Source organism: Chrysemys picta, chromosome 1 (genome assembly GCF_011386835.1).
Source record: "Chrysemys picta bellii isolate R12L10 chromosome 1, ASM1138683v2, whole genome shotgun sequence".
NCBI lineage: Eukaryota > Metazoa > Chordata > Testudines > Emydidae > Chrysemys > Chrysemys picta.
In genome coordinates, this window is record NC_088791.1 from 318,379,436 (window position 1) to 318,401,646 (window position 22,211).

General features: G+C 42.3%; 1 protein-coding gene across 12 annotated transcripts in view; it reads left to right on the forward strand.

Annotated features, from left to right (window-relative positions):
- ALKBH8 (alkB homolog 8, tRNA methyltransferase) overlaps nucleotides 1–22,211 on the forward strand; it is an 88,078-nt gene that overhangs the window by 13,302 nt on the left and 52,565 nt on the right. For all 12 annotated transcript variants that reach the window (XM_065581502.1, XM_065581512.1, XM_065581501.1 and 9 more), the window contains 5 exons: nucleotides 3,771–4,011; nucleotides 5,444–5,575; nucleotides 6,521–6,616; nucleotides 9,233–9,337; nucleotides 11,438–11,508. In XM_065581502.1, coding sequence (XP_065437574.1) covers nucleotides 3,771–4,011; nucleotides 5,444–5,575; nucleotides 6,521–6,616; nucleotides 9,233–9,337; nucleotides 11,438–11,508 — 645 coding nt within the window. The remainder of the gene's footprint in view (nucleotides 1–3,770; nucleotides 4,012–5,443; nucleotides 5,576–6,520; nucleotides 6,617–9,232; nucleotides 9,338–11,437; nucleotides 11,509–22,211) is intronic.

Below are 22,211 nucleotides of genomic sequence, written 5' to 3' on the forward strand. Positions count from 1 at the left end.
GTTTAGGAATGTTTTTGTACATCAATATTTACAGTAAATGATGTATTGTCACAGCACACAATGAAATGTGTGTGGGGGGAGGATATTGTCACTGTACACAGTGAATGGGGCATATTAATAGAATCATAGAAGATTAAGGTTGGACGAGACCTCAGGAGATCATCTAATCCAACCCCCCTGCTCAAAGCAGGACCGACCCCAATTAAATCATCCCAGCCAGGGCTTTGTCAAGCCAGGCCTTAAAAACCTCTAAGGATGGAGATTCCACCACCTCCCTAAGTAACCCATTCCAGTGCTTCACCACCCTCCTACTGAAATAGTGTTTCCTAATATCCAACCTAGACCTCCCCTCACATATTTTTATTTTGGATGACCTGACTGTTAATGTAATGGACGGGGAACTGTGCATTTTCATTATTGATTGATTGGACATAGATGTACTGAGAAATTTATGTATGGCTACAACTTGCCCATTGTTCCTTGCCCTATGTTTATCTTTATTATTCAAAACACACATTATAAGACATGATGTAGTGATGGCAATAAACTCTCTGAATAAAATAAAAGCCTTTATTTGTGTTACAAAAATAACAATATTAAAAAGAAGAACAGGAGGACTTGTGGCACCTTAGAGACTAACAAATTTATTAGAGCATAAGCTTTCGTGGACTACAGCCCACTTCTTCGGATGCATATAGAATGGAACATATATTGAGGAGATATATATACACACACAGACAGAGAGCATAAACAGGTGGGAGTTGTCTTACCACCTCTGAGAGGCCAATTAATTAAGAGAAAACAAACTTTTGAAGTGATAATCAAGCTAGCTCAGCTTATGCTCTAATAAATTTGTTAGTCTCTAAGGTGCCACAAGTCCTCCTGTTCTTCTTTTTGCGGATACAGACTAACACGGCTGCTACTCTGAAACAATATTAAAGCATTTCCATGCAGGCAAGCCAACCATGTATGCCACCAAAGTATTCAAACTTATGGTGCCCGAATAGCACATCTGTGAGTGGAGTGTGTTGGTCAGTTACTGTGGTGGTCCTCGAAAATATGCCTTTCCCCAAAATGTGCCTAGCTATCTGGAGTTCCTGCTACGGGAAAAGTTTGCAGCTATCAGCCCTTGGAATTGGGTCAAAATTCATGGGGGGAATCAATAGGATGCTGCGCCAGCATCTGTATGGCTTCCTGTCTCCCCACAGCTTCCCATACAGCCTTTTATGACTGCATGCAAGCACACACCTTAATATGGACTCGTAGAGAACTCCACAGCCACCTCACCTCCTCCCAGACACATTTCCGGATGGCATACCTACCCTCCACCCCTATTTTGGACAAACGATTTTGTCACTAGGGACTACATACATAAATGGGCCACGTTTCAACCGCCACCTGCACCATCACCACCTGGACAGTTCACTGATTACAAGTGGCTCATCACACTGTTGTATTAATACAGAGCAGCATACTGACAGGGAAGGCAATATGAAAGTCTTATTTTTAACACCCCGGCGCCAAGGTGCTGTCCATGCAATCTGCCATGAGTGGATACCCGCTGCTGTCCACAGCGTGTAATAACTTTTGCATTTGTTCATAACCTGGAAATCCCTTCCATTCCTATATTAATCAAAACAAACATGGAGCCAGAAACTTACCATGCTCTTGGGTTAATTCTGTTTCTTCCAGTTCTGTGGCAGGCTGCTGCTCAAAGGGGGGCAACAAAAGGCTCCTCCGGACCCAGCATATGCTGCAGCTGCGCCAGGGACAAAGCCTCCTTGGGGACCGGTTCCAGCACCATAGTGACTTTGCTGGCCTGAGCCAGTGCCTGCTGGCCCCCCTCCATTCCTATGTTGGATTCAGGGATCAGAAGTTTGCCACCCTGGCTGACCAGGCTGTTGTAAGCTCTATTGGCTCTGTGCTTGGTGCAGTACCTAGTACCCAGCACCCAGTCAGACTCCTCATAAAAGGTGCAGGTTGAAGGCGAGTTCTGAGAGGCTCAGTTCTCATCCCTGAATTGCCAGTAGTTGGTCTTGAGCTGCCTGATCCATTCTCTGATCCAGTCTCTGATCCAGTGACTTCCCAGCACTGCCAGCTTCTTCTCTGTCTCTTTTTACACATGGTCATTGTTAGTACTCCTACTAAAACTCCTCTTTTTGCCTGCCTCACATCAGAGATTCACCAAAATCTGGCTGTGCTCTTGGGACCAGGAAGCGGCACGCTTGGCAAAAGATGACTTCTGGTTGATGGCCATACCTAACGCGGGAGAAGGTTTACTCTGTAGCTCAGTGGTCAGAATAAAGGGGAAGGGTTAAACGCTGCCTGGCTGTACAAGTGGGGTTGTTTCCATTTCCTGGGGGGGGTCAATTGGTTACTCTTGGGATAGAGAGGACACAGAACAGTGTCCCATGGGTTTGTGGGATAGCATTGGCTGACTCTCAGCCTGAGCTGCATCCACAAATGCAAAACCATGGCGTTTGGACCCGAGTGTCAGTGGGACCTAGGCTCAAATCGTCTCATCCTGCAAGAATCTAGGGCCTGGGCCTGAGTACAACAGGATTGTGTGTAAATGGAAGAGGGGTTTGGGCTCAAAGCCTGTGTCTGAGCCCAGGCTTGCATTGCAGTGTAGCCATACCCCGAGTGTAGCTGCACTGAGACATTGGCACATCGGTGATGGCGAATCGTCCCATTGAGACTACTCACGTGCATAAGTGTTTGGAGGATGAACTGGGGCCCTAAAGCTGTATTTTGTATTGTGTAGCAGGCCCCCTGGGTGATTCCATTCTTTCAGCAGGATGTCCAGTATATCTTTACTTGTAGCATTATGGGGCATCCCCAGCAAGCTAGCATCAACTCAGAGAAGTACCCTGAAGGGAATCTGAAGTTGGATTCTGAGCTGATCCTGCTCAGGGCTGATTCTGCTCAGCACTGGTTACATGGTTGGTCCCTAAAATGGGGCATGAGGGATACCTCATATTGCTCTCAAGTGACCTTCCTCCCCTGGCCCAGTGAAAGAATAGCACTAGTGGGCTATGCTAATGAATGCATCAGACTCTCCTCAGACAGAGGAAAGGGTTACCCTTCCTTGCAGAAGAGAGTAAAGAGAAAAATATTGAGGATGATGTTAGAGGCCACTCCTTCAAAAAAAATTATTGGAGGTGTTTAGAAATGGGCTGCTAAGCTCAGTTTTCTCTGAGTTCATTTGTGGGAGCCATAACACTTGGCTGTCATGAAAAAAATCAGGCAGATACAGTTAATACAATGGGATTTATTTTTGTTCCACCCTTTCAAAGGTATTGCAGGACACTTACAGCCAACTGTTAGCTATGGAATCTGCAAATACAAATAAACTCTGTAGCTGAGGGACAAGAATGTTCAGGGCATGTGCAAAGCACGTGTTATCCAGGTTCTGTAAATGTGTAGACCCCCCACATCTCCCCTGCACAGATACCTGTTTGCAGACACAGTTGTGGTGTCTGCACACACAAACATGGGCATGTTATTTCTCTCCGAGCTTGAATGCTCTTGTTTTGTAAAAGCCTTTCCCTTAAATGTGTGCTGTACTACTGTGCTCCGGGCTTCAAATAGCCGCAGACTAATTGAAATATAAACATTTCCTTTGGAATATCAAACAGAATAACCACAGACCGATTTAGAGATAATAGCTTCATTTCTCTTTATGACACTTGTGTTTGTGAAATGCTATTTTCAGGTAAACAAATCAGTGGTGACCGCTAACATGTCTATTTTTAATTTTTTTAAATTAGAACTTGGTCGTTGCCAATGGAGGTCTGGGTAATGGTGTGAATAGACACCAGCTGCTTAGGCTAGTAGAGGAATGTGGATTGGTGGAAGCACTCTTAATGTCTCCAAATAAACCCTATTCAATTGTGAAATATGGGTCGACAGAAGAAGCCAAGAAAGCCTATGACACTCTCAATGAGAAAGAGATAACACTGGAGGACTCCAACCAAAATGTTACTCTGTATGTTAACTTTGTGGAAAAAGGTATCAATACTCTGCTATCCCCTAAAGCATCACTTTTCTTCCTTTGCTTTTCAGTTGCTTGTTATAGTGGAATTGTGGATAGAATTCTGGCCCCATGAGAGTCAATGGAAGTTTTGTCATGGACTTCAATGGGGTCAGAAATTCACCTTATATTTTTGAACTGTGTTTCGTGAATCATTCCTGGTTTTTGTCTTTTATTTTATTATATGGCACTTAGAGCAGTCTGTGGATGCTTGCAACAATACTTTATATGGCTAAATAAAATAGATGAATAAATACATGTATCAAATATAAGGGTCAGCTTTTCCAGGAACCTGAAAAGCAAAATTAATTGCCCAAAAGGATCAAACAATAATAGGAGCAATAATCTACTTTCCTCATGAACCAAAGTCTAGGGAAAAAAGAGGGGTCTTGCAGCATACCCTGAAATCTGGTCTCTTGTAGTCTGAGGCATGGAGTGAATGCCAGAACTAAAGACCCTTCACAGAAAATATCCTACTAGGATATTTCTTGTTTAATGCTAGGAGGCTGCAGCTGGAACACCTCCATGAGCACATGTGATCGTATAAGGTGGGGAGAGAGATGGTATCTCTGGTAGCTTGGAGCCAAACCATTTGTTGCTGGAGAGGAAGGATGGTCTTTGTGGTGAAGACAATAGGTTGGGACTTAGGAGGTCTGAGGTCAATTCCCATTCTATGGACTTCCTGTGTGACCTTGGCCAAGTCACTTGATCTCTCTGCGCCTTAGTTTCTCATCTGTAAAACAGGAACAATAACACTCGCCCATTTAGATTGTGAACGCCGTCTCTTTGTGTTTGTAGAGCACTTAGCACAATGAGGTCCTGATCTTGGCCCCTAAACTCTACCATAGTACAGATCATTTTCAATAATAATTCATAGGGCTGCAAGTTGGAAGCCTGTTACGCAAGTCATTTTCTATCAAGATAGGTGTTGCAGTGAACATTTCATCACATCTGGTTGGCGAGCTACAAATGGCCATCTTCATTTTATATCATTTCTTACATTTAAGAAACAGCATATAGCATTCAGGCTTATAGCATTCAGACATACTTTCTTCACTGTACTCTATGCTTGTCAATCACGAGCAGTGACAAATCCTGAGTCCTGGCAAAATAAAATTGAATCCAACTAGAATCTCCTTTGAAATGTATGGGAAAGTTTTGACCTTTATTTTAACAGACAAATCAGATATTTTTTGAGAGTGGAAAACACTAAGTCTCTCGGGTCCTACATAGTGAGATTTGAGAATTGGGTTGTATAGCACAGAACTTGGATTCTGATCCTGTTTTATGCTACCAAGGAGGATAATTAGTTCAGATGATGATCAATCTGGGGTTTATCATTATTGATAAAAGAACACAAGTGGATCATTTTCCATAAGCAGTAGCACTGTTTTATTTTTATACCCATAGTGCATTGGGAGGACATTATACCTATTAGCCTGCCTCCAGGCCTGATGATGATTGAAGAGCTCGTGTCTCCTGAAGAAGAACAAAATATGTTGGAAAGTATTGATTGGACAGAAAATGAAGTCATTCAAAATGGTTAGTAGAACCACAGAAAGTGAGACCTTCAAAAATACCTGCAAATTGTCCTTTTGTTGAATTTAATTTCTGCAAGAAGTCCGCATCTTGGATAATTTATTCCTTAAAATCATTTTGTATATTTAGTCCTTTTAAAATTGAGTTTTATGTCATACAGTTACAATTAACCAGAGGCATGTGGTGTAAGGTGATCCCCATGAATGGGTTAATTTGAATTATGCTTCTGCTTCCAGAAGCAGCTAGTGTAGAGTTATTTCCTGACAGCATGGTCAGTCAGTGAGTTTGTTCTCAGAATGCAGCACTTGTAATTTGATAGCCTTCCTGGGAGCACCAGAGAGAAGTCAAAGCTCCCTTCCCAGTTGCTCATGTAGTTTCAAATGAGCTCTGTGGAATTAAATTTCTTAACAAAGCCAGTTATTTTTTCCAGTTAGCTTCCATATTACAAAGTAGCTTTTACTCCTTGACACAGCACAAAGCATTACATTGACTTTAGTTAGTGTGCAGTGTAATGATGCAAGGAAGTGAAAGTTCCTATTATGTCCATATCATGAGCTTGTCCAAAGTGTCAGCCATGGCTCAAGAAAATTGGTACTGTTGTCCGAGAGAGACAAACACAAGGTCCAGGGACCTACAGTCCTTGCTCCCATGTGTAAGCATTGACGTCTGTGGGATTGCTACAATGTGTAAAAACATCGGGGTTTTGACTTCAAACAGAAATGGTACTAAAGCTCTGTGTTGTTTAGTCACTCTTAGCACATGGGGAAAGTTGAGTTGTATATTGAGAGTGAGGTTCATAAATAATAGTATTTTCAACTATTGAATAGTTGTTGAGATTATATGGAATAAGCATTAGGCAAATACCCTGCAAGCATAATAAATTGTGTAAATAAATATATTGTACATATTTTAATATTTTTACATTGTTTAATTTTTTCTGCTTCACAGCCCAGAAGTCTTTAAAACACAGAAGGGTAAAGCATTTTGGATACGAGTTTCGATATGATAACAACAATGTAGATAAAGATAAACCATTGCCTGGAGGTGAGAACTTTCCTATGAAAAGGCATTTTAAAATAGTATTTGTTTTAAATCTGTTTTCCAACAGATACACACAGAACCTAACTTCAGTACAGTGTAGTGTCCCAGGAAGTTGTGTAACTAAAGCCCTGATTAAAGAAGGCACTTAAACAGGTGTGTAAATCCAATTAACTTCAATGGAATTTAAGGACATGCTTAAACACCCTTCTTGAATAGGGATACTTTCCTGAATCAGTGCCTTAGTAATCATATTTTAGTGTACATGAATGGAACCCCTTTTTAATCACTTATAACTTTGTATGTTTAAAGAAGTTTGAAAAAAATCATGGCTGCCATTCTTCATTGAGGTCTAGCCAAATGTGGATTATGAACTTCTAAATTTCGGTCGTTTTTTGAAGAAACGCTATATGAGGAACATTTCAAATTCATTTTTATACTGGAAAAAGGGTGTGTGTAAAAAAAATGTTCACATTTTTCAAGATGGTAAAAATATAATACTTTTAAAAATATTTTTTAACAGATTGAATAACTTGAAAATGGCTGAATGCATTTTCCTTATACTTTCCAAAACAACTCCCCTTTGTGCAGAACTCAATCAAGGAAACTCTGAAAAATTGTCCTTTGAGTCTGAAAGCTATGAGTCAGAGAAAATAAAGTGAGCCATCCTACAACCTAGCTATATAAATAATAAAATATGGAATTCAGTTATATTGAAAGTTGAACACAAGTGTTTAAGGTGATATGTATAAAGTTTCCCTGTACAGATGCAAGTTACATTGTATTTTGTCTGAAATTGTGCTTAATCATAAAAGTGTTGATATTTGTCTTGGCTGTTTTGTGGCCTCCAGCTAGATGTTAAATGGTCTGTGTGTGAGACGAACATAAATGGAGGGAACAAGTTTTGGAGAGAAAAAGCAGTAATAACCGTCAATATTGACAAATTGCTGAAAGGAATATTTCTTAGCATAACATTCAAGTGTGCTGTACTTCACTGAATTTTACAGTTAAGTTTTCGTCCTGTATAGTAGCAAACTGCAAACTCTCTGAAGGTTTCATTTTTGCATATTACTGATAAACTACTTTAAATTCCATAGATTTATTAGGAGGCCTTATTTAATTCAACATTTGAATCAGTAGCAGGCTTTAAGGGTTAAATGTTAAGGGTCAAATTTTCAAAGGGGTCTGTCACAGGTTGGCCGACCCCAGTAAATGAAGTAGCTCCCCTGTGCCAGTGCAGGTGCTCTAGGGTGACCAGACAGCAAGTATGAAAAATCGGGACAGGGGATGGGGGGTAATAGGAGCCTATATAAGTAAAAATCGGGACTGTCCCTATAAAATCGGGACATCTGGTCACCCTAAGATGCTCCCATTTGTGCAGCGCTGGCAGCTACAAAAGATCAGGAAGAGAACCGGTGAGGGAGAGCGTCCTCGTGAGAGTCAGTCAGGAGACTGGAGGAGGTTTGCGGGGAAAGCTGCAGGGAGCAGAAAGCTCTCTGCAAGATCATCCCTGGGAAGAGGGAGGAATTGGAGACTGTATGTTTGGGACCTGAAAGTAGGAGAGCAGCAAGTGGGGTTTGCTGGCTGGAAGTCCCAAGCCAGAGAGCCAGGGCCAAAAGGCTGGAGAAGGCTGAAGGCAGGAGGAGCAGCAGAGGGAGTTGCCTGCTGGAGCTAAGGGTGGAGAGGGCTGACAGCAGGGGGGCTTACCCATTGACATTCCAGGCCCAGAGAGTGAGACCGAGAGGAACCGTGAGCGGGCTGGGAGGTGTGAGGGATGCTCCCAGCAGGGAGGCAGTCGGGGTTCCAGCTGGGAAGAGCGGGATTGCACTTGGTTGGAAGGGCCCGGTGGCTGCACTGATACAAGGGCAGGAGAGGGCTGCATTGGAGAGCTGGGGTGTGGTGAGAGATGCCGGGGTGTGTCTTGCATGTGCTGTTTGGACTATGCTGGGGGAAAACTGGACTATGATAATGGGACTTTTGTTATGATTTATGTGGACTGTACTTTCTTTAATAAGATAACCCTACAAGGGCTATATTTGCCCTCAGAAAGATTCTGTGGACTATTTTGGGGGAGTCTGCAGGAGGGAAACTGAGGCAGGCATGTCTGTCATTCAGCAGCCTGCATAGGAGGGTGTTCCAGGCAGGGACTGCCCTAAGACAGGGTCTTAACTCAGCCTTTAATTTTGTGCAAAGCACTTGTGCACCTGGGTGAAATTCTGCACCCATTGGGGTGAATGGGGATTTTGCCATTGATTTCAGTGACACTGAATTTGGCACCCCGTTATTTATGTTCACAGACAATAGAAATTCCGCATGCAAACAGTGGGCCCAGTGCTGCCAGTCCTTTGTGTGTGGAGGGCTTCTAAAAACTCCTCATAGTCTGTGCAAGTTACACACGTAGAGGGTTTGCAGGATTAGACCTGCTATTTCCATGCACACATCATAGTGAGTACAAAATTGCCTGTGTAATTGATGAGGTGCACAGACTTACAAGCCCCATTTTGCCTATTGTATTTTATCATATTTCTGTGTATTTTGTCCAGTTGATAGATTTCTCCTTCACCAAAAGCAGGAAAAAAGAGTAGGAAAACATCTGGTTTATACTTCTGTTTGTACTAACAGGGCTCCCGGAAATTTGCAGCACGCTTCTGGAGAAGTGCTTGAAGCAGGGATATATCAAACATAAACCTGATCAGTTGACAATAAACCAGTATGAACCTGGACAAGGTAAGTGCATTTGCCCTTTAAAAAAAATCAAACTCAATATTTTATCTAGGATTGAAAACAGAAAACCAGCTACAATGGCTATGATTCAGAGACCGCACTTCTGCATCTGCCAAGTTCCACAGGGATGCTTTCATGAATTGAGGGCAGTGTCTGGATGCAGTCTTCCTAACTTGGGAGATTTAGAGATACCCTGGTATTGAAAATGTGTAACTGAGATTAGAATCTGGCCCAAGCGTCTTAGGCCAGGTCATGGAAGCTGATCATGTAATAAAAGAGTTGGTAACCTGGAGAGGTAAACAGTCCATGTATGACAGGATCAACCAAACACATTTTTCACTCACTTCCTGAGACACAGATTCAGGAAAATCACCTGGTCCAAGTATAACTGCAGGAGTTTCAACGGGCTGGCCAAACTCCAACCTTTCCTGCCATGTTCTGCCAGCAACAAGAAGCCCCCTTCTATAAGTACATGTGAGAGCATCTTCTGGGTGATGCAAACTGTATCCCCATACTGGAGGAGAGGAGTGCTGCTCCAACAATCTCTTCCAGACTCAGTAGGACAGAAGAGGTAGTTACTTCCACTCAGGCATCCACAGGGGAAAGCGTATACTGTGCTTTTTGCTGAGTTCAGTCATCAAGGCAAGGTACCTGACTTTGGCTTTCCCTTCTCTGGAATATATCTGGTTTGTCCTTATGAATGAAGGACAAACACTTCCCTTCCAGAATTAATCTCTGACAGTGTACATAGTATCTGCCGTCTTAGGGTCTAGACATCTGACCCTGTTTGTTCACATATCTGACAGCCCGTTAAATTGGTATGGTTATGTGCTGCTGGCTGGGTTATCTGAATTAATTAGTATGAATTGTAACTTTCTTTCATAAATACAGGATATGTATAAAACCTTTCTTAAGCACTAATCATTTAGGACATTAATTAGCGTACGGTATGTGCAATCCAGTGCATTCATATAAATACTATCCAGTATCTGTACTGAGTCAAATTCTATCCCTACCTTCTAAGCTTTTCAAGGCAGGGACCCTGACTTCAGTTTTCAAAAATGATTAGTGATTTTGGGAACCTCAGTTTTTGGGTGGCTACCTTTAAATGGGCTTGATTTTTCTGAGGTCACTTTGAGAAAATCAGGCGTCTATAAGGTATTTCAAATTGAAGATCCAAAAATTCAGGCATCTGAAATCTCTATTCACTTTCAAAAATGTAGGCCATTGTCTCTTAGTATGTGTCTGTGCAGCTCCTGGCACAATGAGATCCTGTTTGGAGTGTTTGGATGCTGCTACAAAGAAATATAATAGATGCACATGTCTTTTATCAGGCTGACCTCAATATATTTCTGAGGGCAGAATTTCTACACTTCATATTGTAACCATGTTGTAACATAGCGAACTTGTTGTAAGAAGCTTAACCTATGTAGTTCTGTAGGTGATTAAATACATTGCTCCTCTTGAAACTAATGGAAGTCAAATACATTTGCATCTGGGGGTAAAATCTGGTTTCTGATATTGGCACTGTATATAGGACTGGCCAAAACAATTAAAACAAAATATTTTCCTGTTGGAAAATGGGACACCGTAAAAATCAAAACTTTCTGCAGGAAGAGCTCAATTTTGACAGAAGTTTTGATCAGGAGAATCTAAACAAAATGTTTAATTTGGGGTCAGGTCGACGTTAATCTGTGTGTCTGCCAGAGCAGCTGCAGTGCCTCATGGAAGTTGTATTTCCAAGTCCTTCATGTCCCCATTTTCCCCATGGGCCCAGCTCTCTGACCAGACTGTCTCCCATGATGCACTGGAGTCTCCCTCTGGCTGAGCTACTGCAGTGCGTTTTGAAAACAAATGTTGATTTGGGATGAAAACAATTGTTGAAATATCAGAATTTCCCATGGGAGAGGAAGGAAATTCCATTTTTTGATCTGCTGTAGTGCTGCACTACACATAGTAGGCATAAAAATGCACGAGGTTACTGTGTTGTGGTTTACATGTGGGCAGCTGTGAAAATGGGACTTGGGAGATTATATTAAAAGTGATGGAATTTCATTATAATTGCAGTGACTATTTATTTATTCTCTGTTTTTTGTGTTATAGGAATTCCTCCTCATATTGATACTCATTCTGCTTTTGAGGATGAAATAATCTCTCTCAGTTTAGGAGCTGGGGTATGCTTAATATTTCTTTTTATATTTTGATGATACTCAATGGACATAAAAGTAAAGATCTGAGTAGATCTTAATAAAAGGTTCAATGTTTTACATGACATTTTTTCTCACTCTTTTGCATCAGATGTCTAGCATGTTAACCTGTAACAATAATGCGATACCTACAGGGGTGAAATTCTGGCCCCATTGAAGTCATTGCCATTGACTTCAGTGGGGCTAGGACTTCACCATAGAATAAAATGTTCCATGAAACTGACTGTTTGAAACTACTAGGACTCAATTCTAAATTGCCCTTCCTCAGTTTTATTAGCACCTTCAAAACTCTTATATCATTGCTCCTGTGTATTTCTCTACCTCAGTTCTTCCTGTACCATTCCCTCTTCTCTCTGGTCTGTCCAAGCCTCTCTCCTATTATTACTGTGTTTGTTACAGTAGCTCGTAGAGGCCCTGTTGGGGTAGACACTGTACAGACACATAGCTAGAGACAATCCCTGCTCTAAAGAGCTTACATCCGAAACAGACAAGACAGACAAAGGGTGGGAAGAGAAACGGAGGCACAGAGAGGTGAAGGGACTTGCCAGGGTCACACAGCAGGTCATTGGCAAGGCTGGGAATAGAATCCATGTTTTCCTGCTCCTAGTTCAGTTCCCTCTCCACACCCTTTTTTCTGTTCTGCTTTGTAATTCGGTTCTTGTACTGCACTTATCACCGTGGTATGAGAGCATCCGTACCCTCTCTCTACTTTGTGCCTTCTGTGCTTGGAACAGCGTCACAACAAACATTGGCTAAGTGCCAACCCCATCTTCCTTCCTATCATTCCTAAATACCTACGTGTTCTGCAGTACTTACATGCATGAACACCTGCACACAACTCCATTGTGCACTACTCCCATTGCTATATTGTATTCTTTTGGGGAGGGACTTTGCATGTATTCTAGCCATTGTTAGTTGCCACATACATCTGCGGTGCTATGTAAATAGCAGCAACAATCCCAATGAGACCACTAAATTTATATAGCAGTGGACAATAAAGGTCTAATTTTTAGTGGGGCCTTGTTCCTGTACAGGCACATTTTATGAACTAATGACTACACACGTGGGTGATGTATGCTGTCACTTGCTCGTTCAGGTACTAGTACACAAAGAATGCAAGTGTGTGCACCTGCCTAAGTGGAGATTGAATTCGGATAATCAGGTCCTGGAGGTATGAAACTGTAACCTGATTATTAGCCTGTGATTGTGTTGGTGTGGATAGACAAAGGGAGAGAGGCATAATCATGCAATCTGAGCACAGAAATGGGAGCCAGGAATTCCTGGGAGTTCTAATCGAAGCTCTGACACTGACTTCCTCTTTGGCTTTGGGCAGGTTGCTTAGGCCAATGTTTTCCAAAGTGTCCGCTAACAGTGGATGCCTCACATGTCTCTAGGACCAGCTGTGAGTATAACATGAGTAGGATCAGTGCATGCTTCCCCATTTTGCCCAGCCCTGTTTTGGAAATCCCCCCTTTCCTCTAGCCATGGTTTATCTTCATGACCATTGAGTTTTTGGCCTTGCTTTTGAGGCAGTAGTTTCTATTTTATTCTAATCTAAGATGTTTTTAGGAATGTGAGCATCTGTCCATTAGAAAATGGGCTGAGGCCTTCAGTATATTTTATGTTAAGTCCCTGCAATGGAAATGGCTAGAGGAGAGAGGCTCTGTATCCTCTTATCAGTTCCGTGACCAATCCAGTCCTACCCAATTTATTTTTTTTAATAGACGCCGAACATTTAGATGTAGGCATTGGGAACAGCCTGTCAGAAAGTTCTGTTCCTGTTCAGCCCAAAATTGTAATGCCTTTTCATGGTAGACCATTGACACACTTCTCTGATGAAGGTAGCCAAAGTGTATATTTAAGGGCTAGTAAAACAATCACAATGGCCCATAAATTACAGCATTATTTGACAGCCTTTCCTTTTGCTGCCTAACTGTTTAAACTTCAGTAATACATGTTGTTTGCATATTGAGACCCCCATCTGCATTTAATATATTAATCATGGCTGCAGTAGTATGCACTTAGCTATTTTAGCATTTCTTTGTCTGAGCCCAACAGTTTTCCCCCTGCTATTTCCCACGTACAAAAATTATGCCCATCTCTGATGACGCATTACATTAAAGCATGCTTTTTGTACTCATCTTTTGTTCTCCTTATCCTTTCATGTTTATCTAGCACATTCACTGGGATATGCAGTGCATTTTTAGCTGTATTAGTCCCAGGATATTAGAGAGATAAGGTGGGTGAGTTAATCTCTTTTATTGGACCCATTTCTGTTGGTGAGAGAGACAAGCTTTCAAGCCCCACACAGCTCTTCTTCAAGTCTGGGAAAGGTACTCCCAGCGTCCCAGCAAAATGCAAGGTGGAACAGATTTCTCAGACCTGAAGAAGAGCTCTGTATGGCTTGAAAAGTTGTCTTTCTCACTAACAGACATTGGTCCAATAAAAGCTATTACCTCACTCACCTTGTCTCTCTAACATTCACTGGCATGTCCATTTACATCTTTTAATACATTTGCTCCACCTGAATATTGTATGATTGAACAGGATTTATTCCTGATTTCAGCCTGAGTGTCATTTCCTGTTCTTCTTGGTTCTGACTTGTTATTCCAGTTTGCTTTGCATCCATAATGAAAAAAATTATATAATCATTGTACTGTTAATCTTTCCTTTATTCTTCTCCAAAGGAGAAACATCATACTTTTAAAAAGAATTGCCCTAAAGCTTAGGCACTACCGTAATAAACATGTTAAATACAAAGAAACAGACTAGCAGTCTCTGGTCCACTGTTCTGTCTCTGAGCTGGGCCACTACTACATGCTGTAAAAGAAGGAAAAACATCATACTGCATGTGCATAATTTATGTTTGTACTAAGCCATGGGGCGATATTTCATTCTGACCTCTACCTGATGAACAATTTATACACACATGAGGTTTGAGCACCCTTCTAACTTTTATCTTGGCTAGTGCAACTGCAGAATGTTATTTCCATTCATATAAATGGCTAATCTTGTTTTTTGAAATCTGTCCATCTTAGGTTCTTATTGTGTCCCCTCCCCCCATCACCATAGTATCTGAGCACTTCACAATCTTCAATGCATTTATCCGCACAACACCCCTTTGAAGTAGGGAAATGCTATTATCTCCCTTTTACAGATGGGGAACTGGCGCATGGAGACGCTATGTGATTTGCCTGAATCACACAGGAAATCTGTGGTGGAGCAAGGTTTCCCAAGTTCTTGTCTAGTGCCTTAACCAGTGGACCATCCTTCCTCTCAAATCTACTAAGTTATTTACCTCAATAATATCTTGCAACGTAACACACACTGTTCAGTATCTTTCCTTTTCTTACTGATGAATGAGTCCGTCCGGTAGGAAAGTTCTTCAGACCATTCCTTTCTCAGATCAACCTGTGCAAGTCTAATTTGTTTTTGTGATAAACTTAGTAATGATTTCTGCCTCCCATTCTTTGTTTAGAAAGCACTGAAAACAGTTACCCATGCCAGAGGCAGAGTTGTGTTTGAGAGGACAGCATTTAGCAGCTCATAGATCATGCACCTAAATGTTTAAAAAGTAATCCCAAAAAAAGGAAATAGGGAGCCTGATTTTTCCTCTCTGTTGCACTAGTTTTACATGGCGGCAACTCCTCTGGAATCCAGGGTGTGATGCTGCTGTAAGACAGGTAGAATGGAGTAGGGAATCGAGCCCAAGGTGTTTTTCTCCCCTCCCTGTTATTGTGATTACACATGTCTGTATCATGCGGGGAGGAGCAATACAGAAAATAGTACCTATCACTATTTAAGACAGCACATATCCTCTAGAGAGGTTACAGGGCAGGCTAAACCTGGCCTTGAAGTGGGGAGGCGGGAGCTCAAAGAAGGGAGAGGAGATAGGTTTACAGAACAGCAAAGGAGAGCTGGAGGGATTGAAAAAGAGAGAGACCGGGACGAATCCTGAGATGTGCATAGGCACCTTCTGTCTCCCACTGAGCTTCCATGGGAGCTGAGGCCATTTGCACCTCGCAGGAAGTGCTCAGCACCTTGCAGCATCGGACTCAACAGGAGCAACCCACATCTCTTGGGCAACTACAGGGTTGAGTGAGGCCACCAAAACATCCTGTTGGGCTTCCATAGGGCATACCAATCACTATATTCCCCTTGCCTTTAGGAGCTACTACAATATCAATAATAATAATAGGAAGAAGAAGACTGAGCACTGAGTTCAATTTTCCTTTCTTTGCTGAGAAAATGTCACAATAGGAAAAAAAAGAGAAGCAGAGAGGATAAAACCAATCCTGAGGATTTAACTGTTCATCCTCCTCTTCCTGAAAGTGTCCATTGTTTGAACAAAATGCAGTGAAACAGGACACAGCAGCTCTTTTACAAATAACTTCCACTGTTTGGGGGAGGCTGTTATTTTCTCTGCCTCCATATGGGGTCTCTAGAGATGCATAAGTTACAGCCTCTTATCGGAAGAGCGTGGCTTCTATTTGAGGCTAACTTTGCAATGATCTCAGAAGCCATGGTTTAAGCTTGTGAAAGGAGTTAGAGTTTCCTTTTGCAGACCCACAGTGACTGTGAAAGGAGCTTAATAATAAGATTTTCCCTTCTTGAGCTTCCTGATACTGGTTTAATTTGACATTTAACACAGTATTACGAATGAGTCCCAGTTAGCTTCTGATCCGTTGTTAAAAAGGTAGAAACATAGGAATTGCGATATCAGAACAGCCCAATGGTCCGTCTCATTTGATATCTTGTCTTTGACATTGGTGTATTCTGGATGCTTTAGAAGAAGGCATGATAGTCCCATAAAGTACCTAAATGTACTATTGTATAGAACACAGACTATAAGTTGGTATTGCGGGACAGCCTTGTTTCCTGACCTTGGATCTCCTACCCTCAATGGTGCAGTGCAGTCCCATTTCCCATCATCCCAAACAGTAAAGTGGAACAGTCTGTTTGCAACAGGCCTCATTTGTTTTGGACAAGGGAAGTTTCAGGATGTTCAGCTAATCAGTCAGATTCATGGGTCAGGTTTAAATAGTGGTGCAGAGAGCTTGTGGTGTCCCTAAACTCAGCCAAAGTCCCACACATCTTAGAATTTCTTCTGGATAGTTTAACTATGGCTATTAAGGCTCTCAATCTAAAAGAACAATTTGTGGCTTTATTCAGCATCTTGGAAGCAGGGAACACCAGAAAAAGACAGGCCACAGAATCATTAAAGGTATTCATGAGCAGCTCTGGTCCAACACTGATCCTGTGGGGCATCCCACTATTAACCTCTTTCTGTGCTGAGAACTGGGGCTATTTATTTCTACACTTTGTTTCCTATCTTTTAATCTGTTTCTAATCCATATGGTGTTAAGACATAGAAGTCGGGAGGACTTTACCCCTCACCCTGTAGTAAAACCAAGATTTCTTAACAGCCTCTTGAGAGGGATCTTATTAGAAGCCTTTTGAAATTCTAGATTATATCTAGTGGTTCTCATTGACCTGCTGCCTTGTTAACTCTTTCTAAGAATTCAGACAAGTTAGACAGACACTACACCTCTACCCCGATATAACGCGACCTGATATAACACGAATTCAGATATAACGCAGTAAAGCAGTGCTCCAGGGGGAGTGGGGCTGCGCATTCCAGGGATCAAAGCAAGTTCGATATAACGCGGTTTCACCTATAATGCAGTAAGATTTTTTGGCTCCTGAGGACAGCATTATATCGAGGTAGATGTGTATTTACTTTCATGTAAGCCGTGCTGTCCCAATTGTATTTTGCTTATCTTCTTTAGACACCTGCTCAGTTTAATGTTCGCCTGCCTTTTTGTTTCCTTTATTTGTCTTTCACAACAGGCATACAGTATCTTATGGGGTTGATTAATTATGAGAGTTTGAACAAAGTTATTCCCTCTTTACACTAACAGCATAACTGTACTAAGTGAAATTGTTAAATAAAAGCAAACATTCTTTTAAAAAGTGCATTAGAGCCTTTGCACCTCCCTGTAAAAATATCAGAGTTAATATTTTAATCACTGCAGTTTAACCTTGAATAAGACCTAGGAGTTGGTTCAAGCTATTGTGCTTTAAATAAGAAGGGTCAGTCTTTACTTCATGAAAAGTCACCTCATCAAACCATTGTATGGATTCCCTTGAGCTTGCAATGAGAATAGCATGCCTTGCATCTGCATAGGACTGCCATCCCAGGCCTTTTACAAGCATTGATTGGATGCTTGAACTGATGCAGTCTCCAGTCATTTCTTTGCACTAGAGGGGGAAGCCACAATGGTTGCAGGTGCACTTGTACATCCAATCCCCCTGAATGTATGCCACAACATAGTAGCTCATGGTTGGAAGTAACGAAAAAGCTCCTGCTCCCATCAGCAGTTTTGGGCATCATAAGTGGGCCCTACCAAATTCACAGTCTATTTTGGTCAATTTCACGGTCATAGGATTTTAAAAATAGTAAATTTCATGATTTCAGCTATTTAAATATAAAATTTCATGGTGTTGTAATTGTAGGGGTCCTAACCCAAAAAGGAGTTGTGTGGGGGAAGGTTGCACGGTTATTGTAGGGAGGGTTCCGGTACTGCTACCCTTACTTCTGCGCTGCTGCTGGCGGCAGCGCTGCCTTCAGAGCTGGGCAGCTGCAGAGCAGTGGCTGGTAGCAGTTATGGTATTGCCACCCTTACTTCAGAGCTGGGCCCTCAGTCAGCAGCCGCCACTGTCTGGCTTCCCAGTTCTGAAGGCAGCAGCGCAGAAGTAAGGGTGGCATGGTATGATATTGCCACCCTTATTCTGCACTGTTGTTGGCGGGGTGTTGCCTTCAGAGCTGGGCACCCGGCCAACAGCCGCTGCTCTCCAGCCACCCAGCTCTGAAGGCACCGCAGAAGTAAAGGTGGCAATACTGCGTCCTCCCTAAAATAATCTTGTGACCCCCCTGCAACTCCCTTTTGGGTCAGGATCCCCAATTTGAGAAACGCTGGTCTCCCTGTGAAATCTGTATAGTATAGGGTAAAAGCACACAAAAGACCAGATTTCATGGTCTGTGACGTGTTTTCATGGCAGTGAATTTGGTAGGGCCCTAATCATGGGATAGAGGCTTTAAGAATCCCAGAATGCACTGGTGTAATCACAGTTGTAAGGCATGCTGGGTGGATGTGCCAAACAGTGTTGTTTTGTGACATGCCAAATTGTTGTAGAGTCAAGTAAGTCAACCATTTAATGCAGCCTACATTCATGTGACGTTTCCCTTGAATATGTGTGTCCTATATGTCTATTACCAAAGCAATGTCCACTCCACACTGACCTGGGGCCTGATGTAAAGCCTGTCTGAGGACAGACTCCTATTCACTTCAATGGGTGTTGAATTTGGCCCTCAGAGAAAGGGAACAAAAACCTATTCCTCAGCTCTGCCTGGGAACATTTGCCATATATTCACTATTTTTAGGCAAGAAAGAAATATTCTATTCAGAAAACATACTGTTTCCAGTTTTTTTGTGTCTGTCTCTTTTTTCCCATTTTTATTAAAGATTCCTCCCATCACCATCGTGTCCTACCATTGCGTCCACTTGATCAGTTATTATTTTCATCTTTGCAGGGTTCCTGGAAGCTCAGGTTCCTCTTTCATATAAATTGTTCAAATGGGACTCCATGCCATAAATTCCTAATCCCCACGTCCCCATTCTCCCTCCCACAACGACATCTGCTTCTGGGCTAACTTCTCTCTTAGCCAAAAGATAACTGCAGACACCCAATGTGAATGACGACATGGCCAAGCATCTATTTTCATGAAAGCCTATGCAATCTACTTACAGATCTTGCTTCACAGTGAGATGCCATCAAGACAAGCGTTCATACAGAATTGCCCCAAGAATTATGATGCTCTCATCATTTCTCTGGGAACTTTTTGACAGTAATTTGCTGTGAAGCAAGACAGAAGCATCTGATTCTTACCTCACCCCCATCCAACCAGCTATTGTATAAGGTACAAAGCCAGAGTTAAGCTACCAAAACAGCTGAATTTTTAAAGGATGTTTTTTAAAAAATATTCTGGTTTTTTTTTTTTCCGTTTTGGCGAATCTCTCCGAGTCCCTGTTGCCTCTTTACACTTTTGTTGTGGTATAGTGAACCTTAGAACCTTTCTAAGGTGCCACAAGGACTCCTCGTTGTCTGTGCTGATACAGACTAACACGGCTACCACTCTGAAACTTAGAACCTTTGTTTTCACTGCCAAGGGCCTCACCTGAGAGAGCAGCTGAGGACATTTGGCTCTCACCTCTCTCCTCTGCAGGAGCTGGTGACATACCCAGGGTACAATCAGCACTGCTGAATACCGCTGTGTCTCCTCAGTTCTCCAACCTGGGATGCCTTTTACACTGCTTGACCTGTTAATACACAGCCTCCAGCATGTAACGTGCTCTCAGTTGTATTGTATTGAATACTACTAACTAGCCACTCATGAATTACACTGCAGAAGAACACTAGCAGATTCTCTAGTCCCAGACTTCCCCCAGATATGTGCCTCTTGTATGGCCCAGCACACTACTGGACAAAACAAGCTCTCATGAAGTCCTCATTTCATCAATGGAAAATGATATGCACCAGTTTTGTTATCCCAAATGGAGTTTCCCACACTCTTTAATCCATACACATTGGTTAGCTAAAACAGTGCAACAAGTTTATTAACTTCAGAAAGAAAAGAAAGATTTTAAGTGACTACAAGTAATAAGGCATGAAGGTCAGGATTGGTTACAAAGAAAATAAACTGAATAAGCTAAGTGAACTTAAAAGCAAAAAGGTTTCTCTCAGCATAAGCTTTGCAGTCAGCTGGCAGCCCCCATCCCCAGTTTAGTTTCTTAAAAGTCATTGATGTCATGAGCAGAAATGAAGGAGGAGAGTGAGGTCAAGCATTTTTCTTCCCTCTTTATAATGCAATTCCCTGTGCTAAAAACATCCTTGCTGAATCATGGTGACAAACAGTCTCTTGTGGACTTGAGGTTTGAACTGTCCTTCAGATGAAATGCAAATTTTTTGTTCATGCCTTCTCTGCCAGAGAATGGCCGTTTAAGCAGGTGATAGTCCATTAACAGCTTGCTGGGTTACCAATGTGTCTTTGTCTCTGAAAACTGTGGAAAACTGTGTTTGGGCCTGCTTTTCTAACTTGGAATATGTTACAGGAATGTTATACAGTAAAATCGTATAACTTCACATACAATGTTGGTACATACACTTTATCAGGACAGTAATGTTCAGCAGATTATGAGCTTTCAAATGATACCTCACAAGGCATACTTTGTACAGAATTTGTCATAATGCTGTAAAGTGGTGAACATAATGATATAAACTGTCACAGAGCCCCTTTTCCTAACTTTCTCTTACTGCTCTCACCAACAAACATCGGTGGGTTCATTCCTCTTACTTGCCCATGAATTGTGTTCATAGAATCATAGAGGATGAGGGTTGGAAGAGACCTCAGGAGGTCATCTAATCCAACCCCCTGCTCAAAGCAGGACCAACCCCAACTAAATCATCCCAGACAGGGCTTTGTCAAGCCAGACCTTAAAAACCTCTAAGGATTGAGATTCCACCACCTTCCTAGGTAACCGATTCCAGTGCTTCACCATCCTCCTAGTGAAATAGTTTTTCCTAATATCCAACCTAGACCTCCCGCACTGCAACTTGAGACCATTGCTTCTTGTTCTGTCATCTGCCACCACTGAGAACAGCCTAGCTCCATCCTCTTTGGAACCCCCCTTTAGGTAGTTGAAGGCTGCTATCAAATCCCCCCTCACTCTTCTCTTCTGCAGACTAAATAACCCCAGTTCCCTCAGTCTCTCCTCATATGTCATGTACCCCAGACCCCTAATCATTTTCGTTGCCCTCCGCTGGATTCTCTACAATTTGTCCACATCGTTTCTGTAGTGGGGGGCCCAAAACTAGACGCAGTACTCCAGATGTGGCCTCACCAGTGCCGAATAGAGGGGAATAGTCACTTCCCTCGATCTTCTGGCAATGCTCCTACTAATGTAGCCCAATATGCTGTTAGCCTTCTTGGCAACAAGGGCACACTGTTGACTCGTATCCAGCTTCTCGGTAATGTTACAGTCTGCCCTGAGTAAGGGGAAGGCTGTAGCTTCACCACTTCAGGAGCAGACCAGAGAATGAATCGTGACTTGATGAGTCACAATCCCTCTCCTGCTCCCTGCTCGGGGAGGGGAGTAAATTAATTCACCACTTTTTCTGGAGTAGCTTACTTCTTCCCCATACACCTGGGCTGGTGTTTGGAGGAGGCAGAGCCAGGGATCCTCCCATTCCCTGCTCCTCTCCTAACCCATTTGTTCATCAGGGAGAATATCAAGCAAATACCCCCTGCTCTCCTCCATGCATCCAGAGTTGACTAAGGGGTGGAGGGAGACTTAGTGTTGTTCACTACAACTCCACGGAGCTGCTTCACCAGCCTCCAACCCAAGACTTTGGAAAGTGAGACTGTGAAATTGTAATTGGGAAGATTAGGCTAAAAAAGATCCCATCTGCTATTGAGTGCAAAGGTACAAGGGGTTTTGAAAAATACACAGTACAGGTGAAATAGTCAGGAACCACACCAAAAATCTACCTAAGAGAAAGTGGACTTTTTTTTTTAAAACGCATTGGAAATCTGCTGAGGGTTTTCTGGT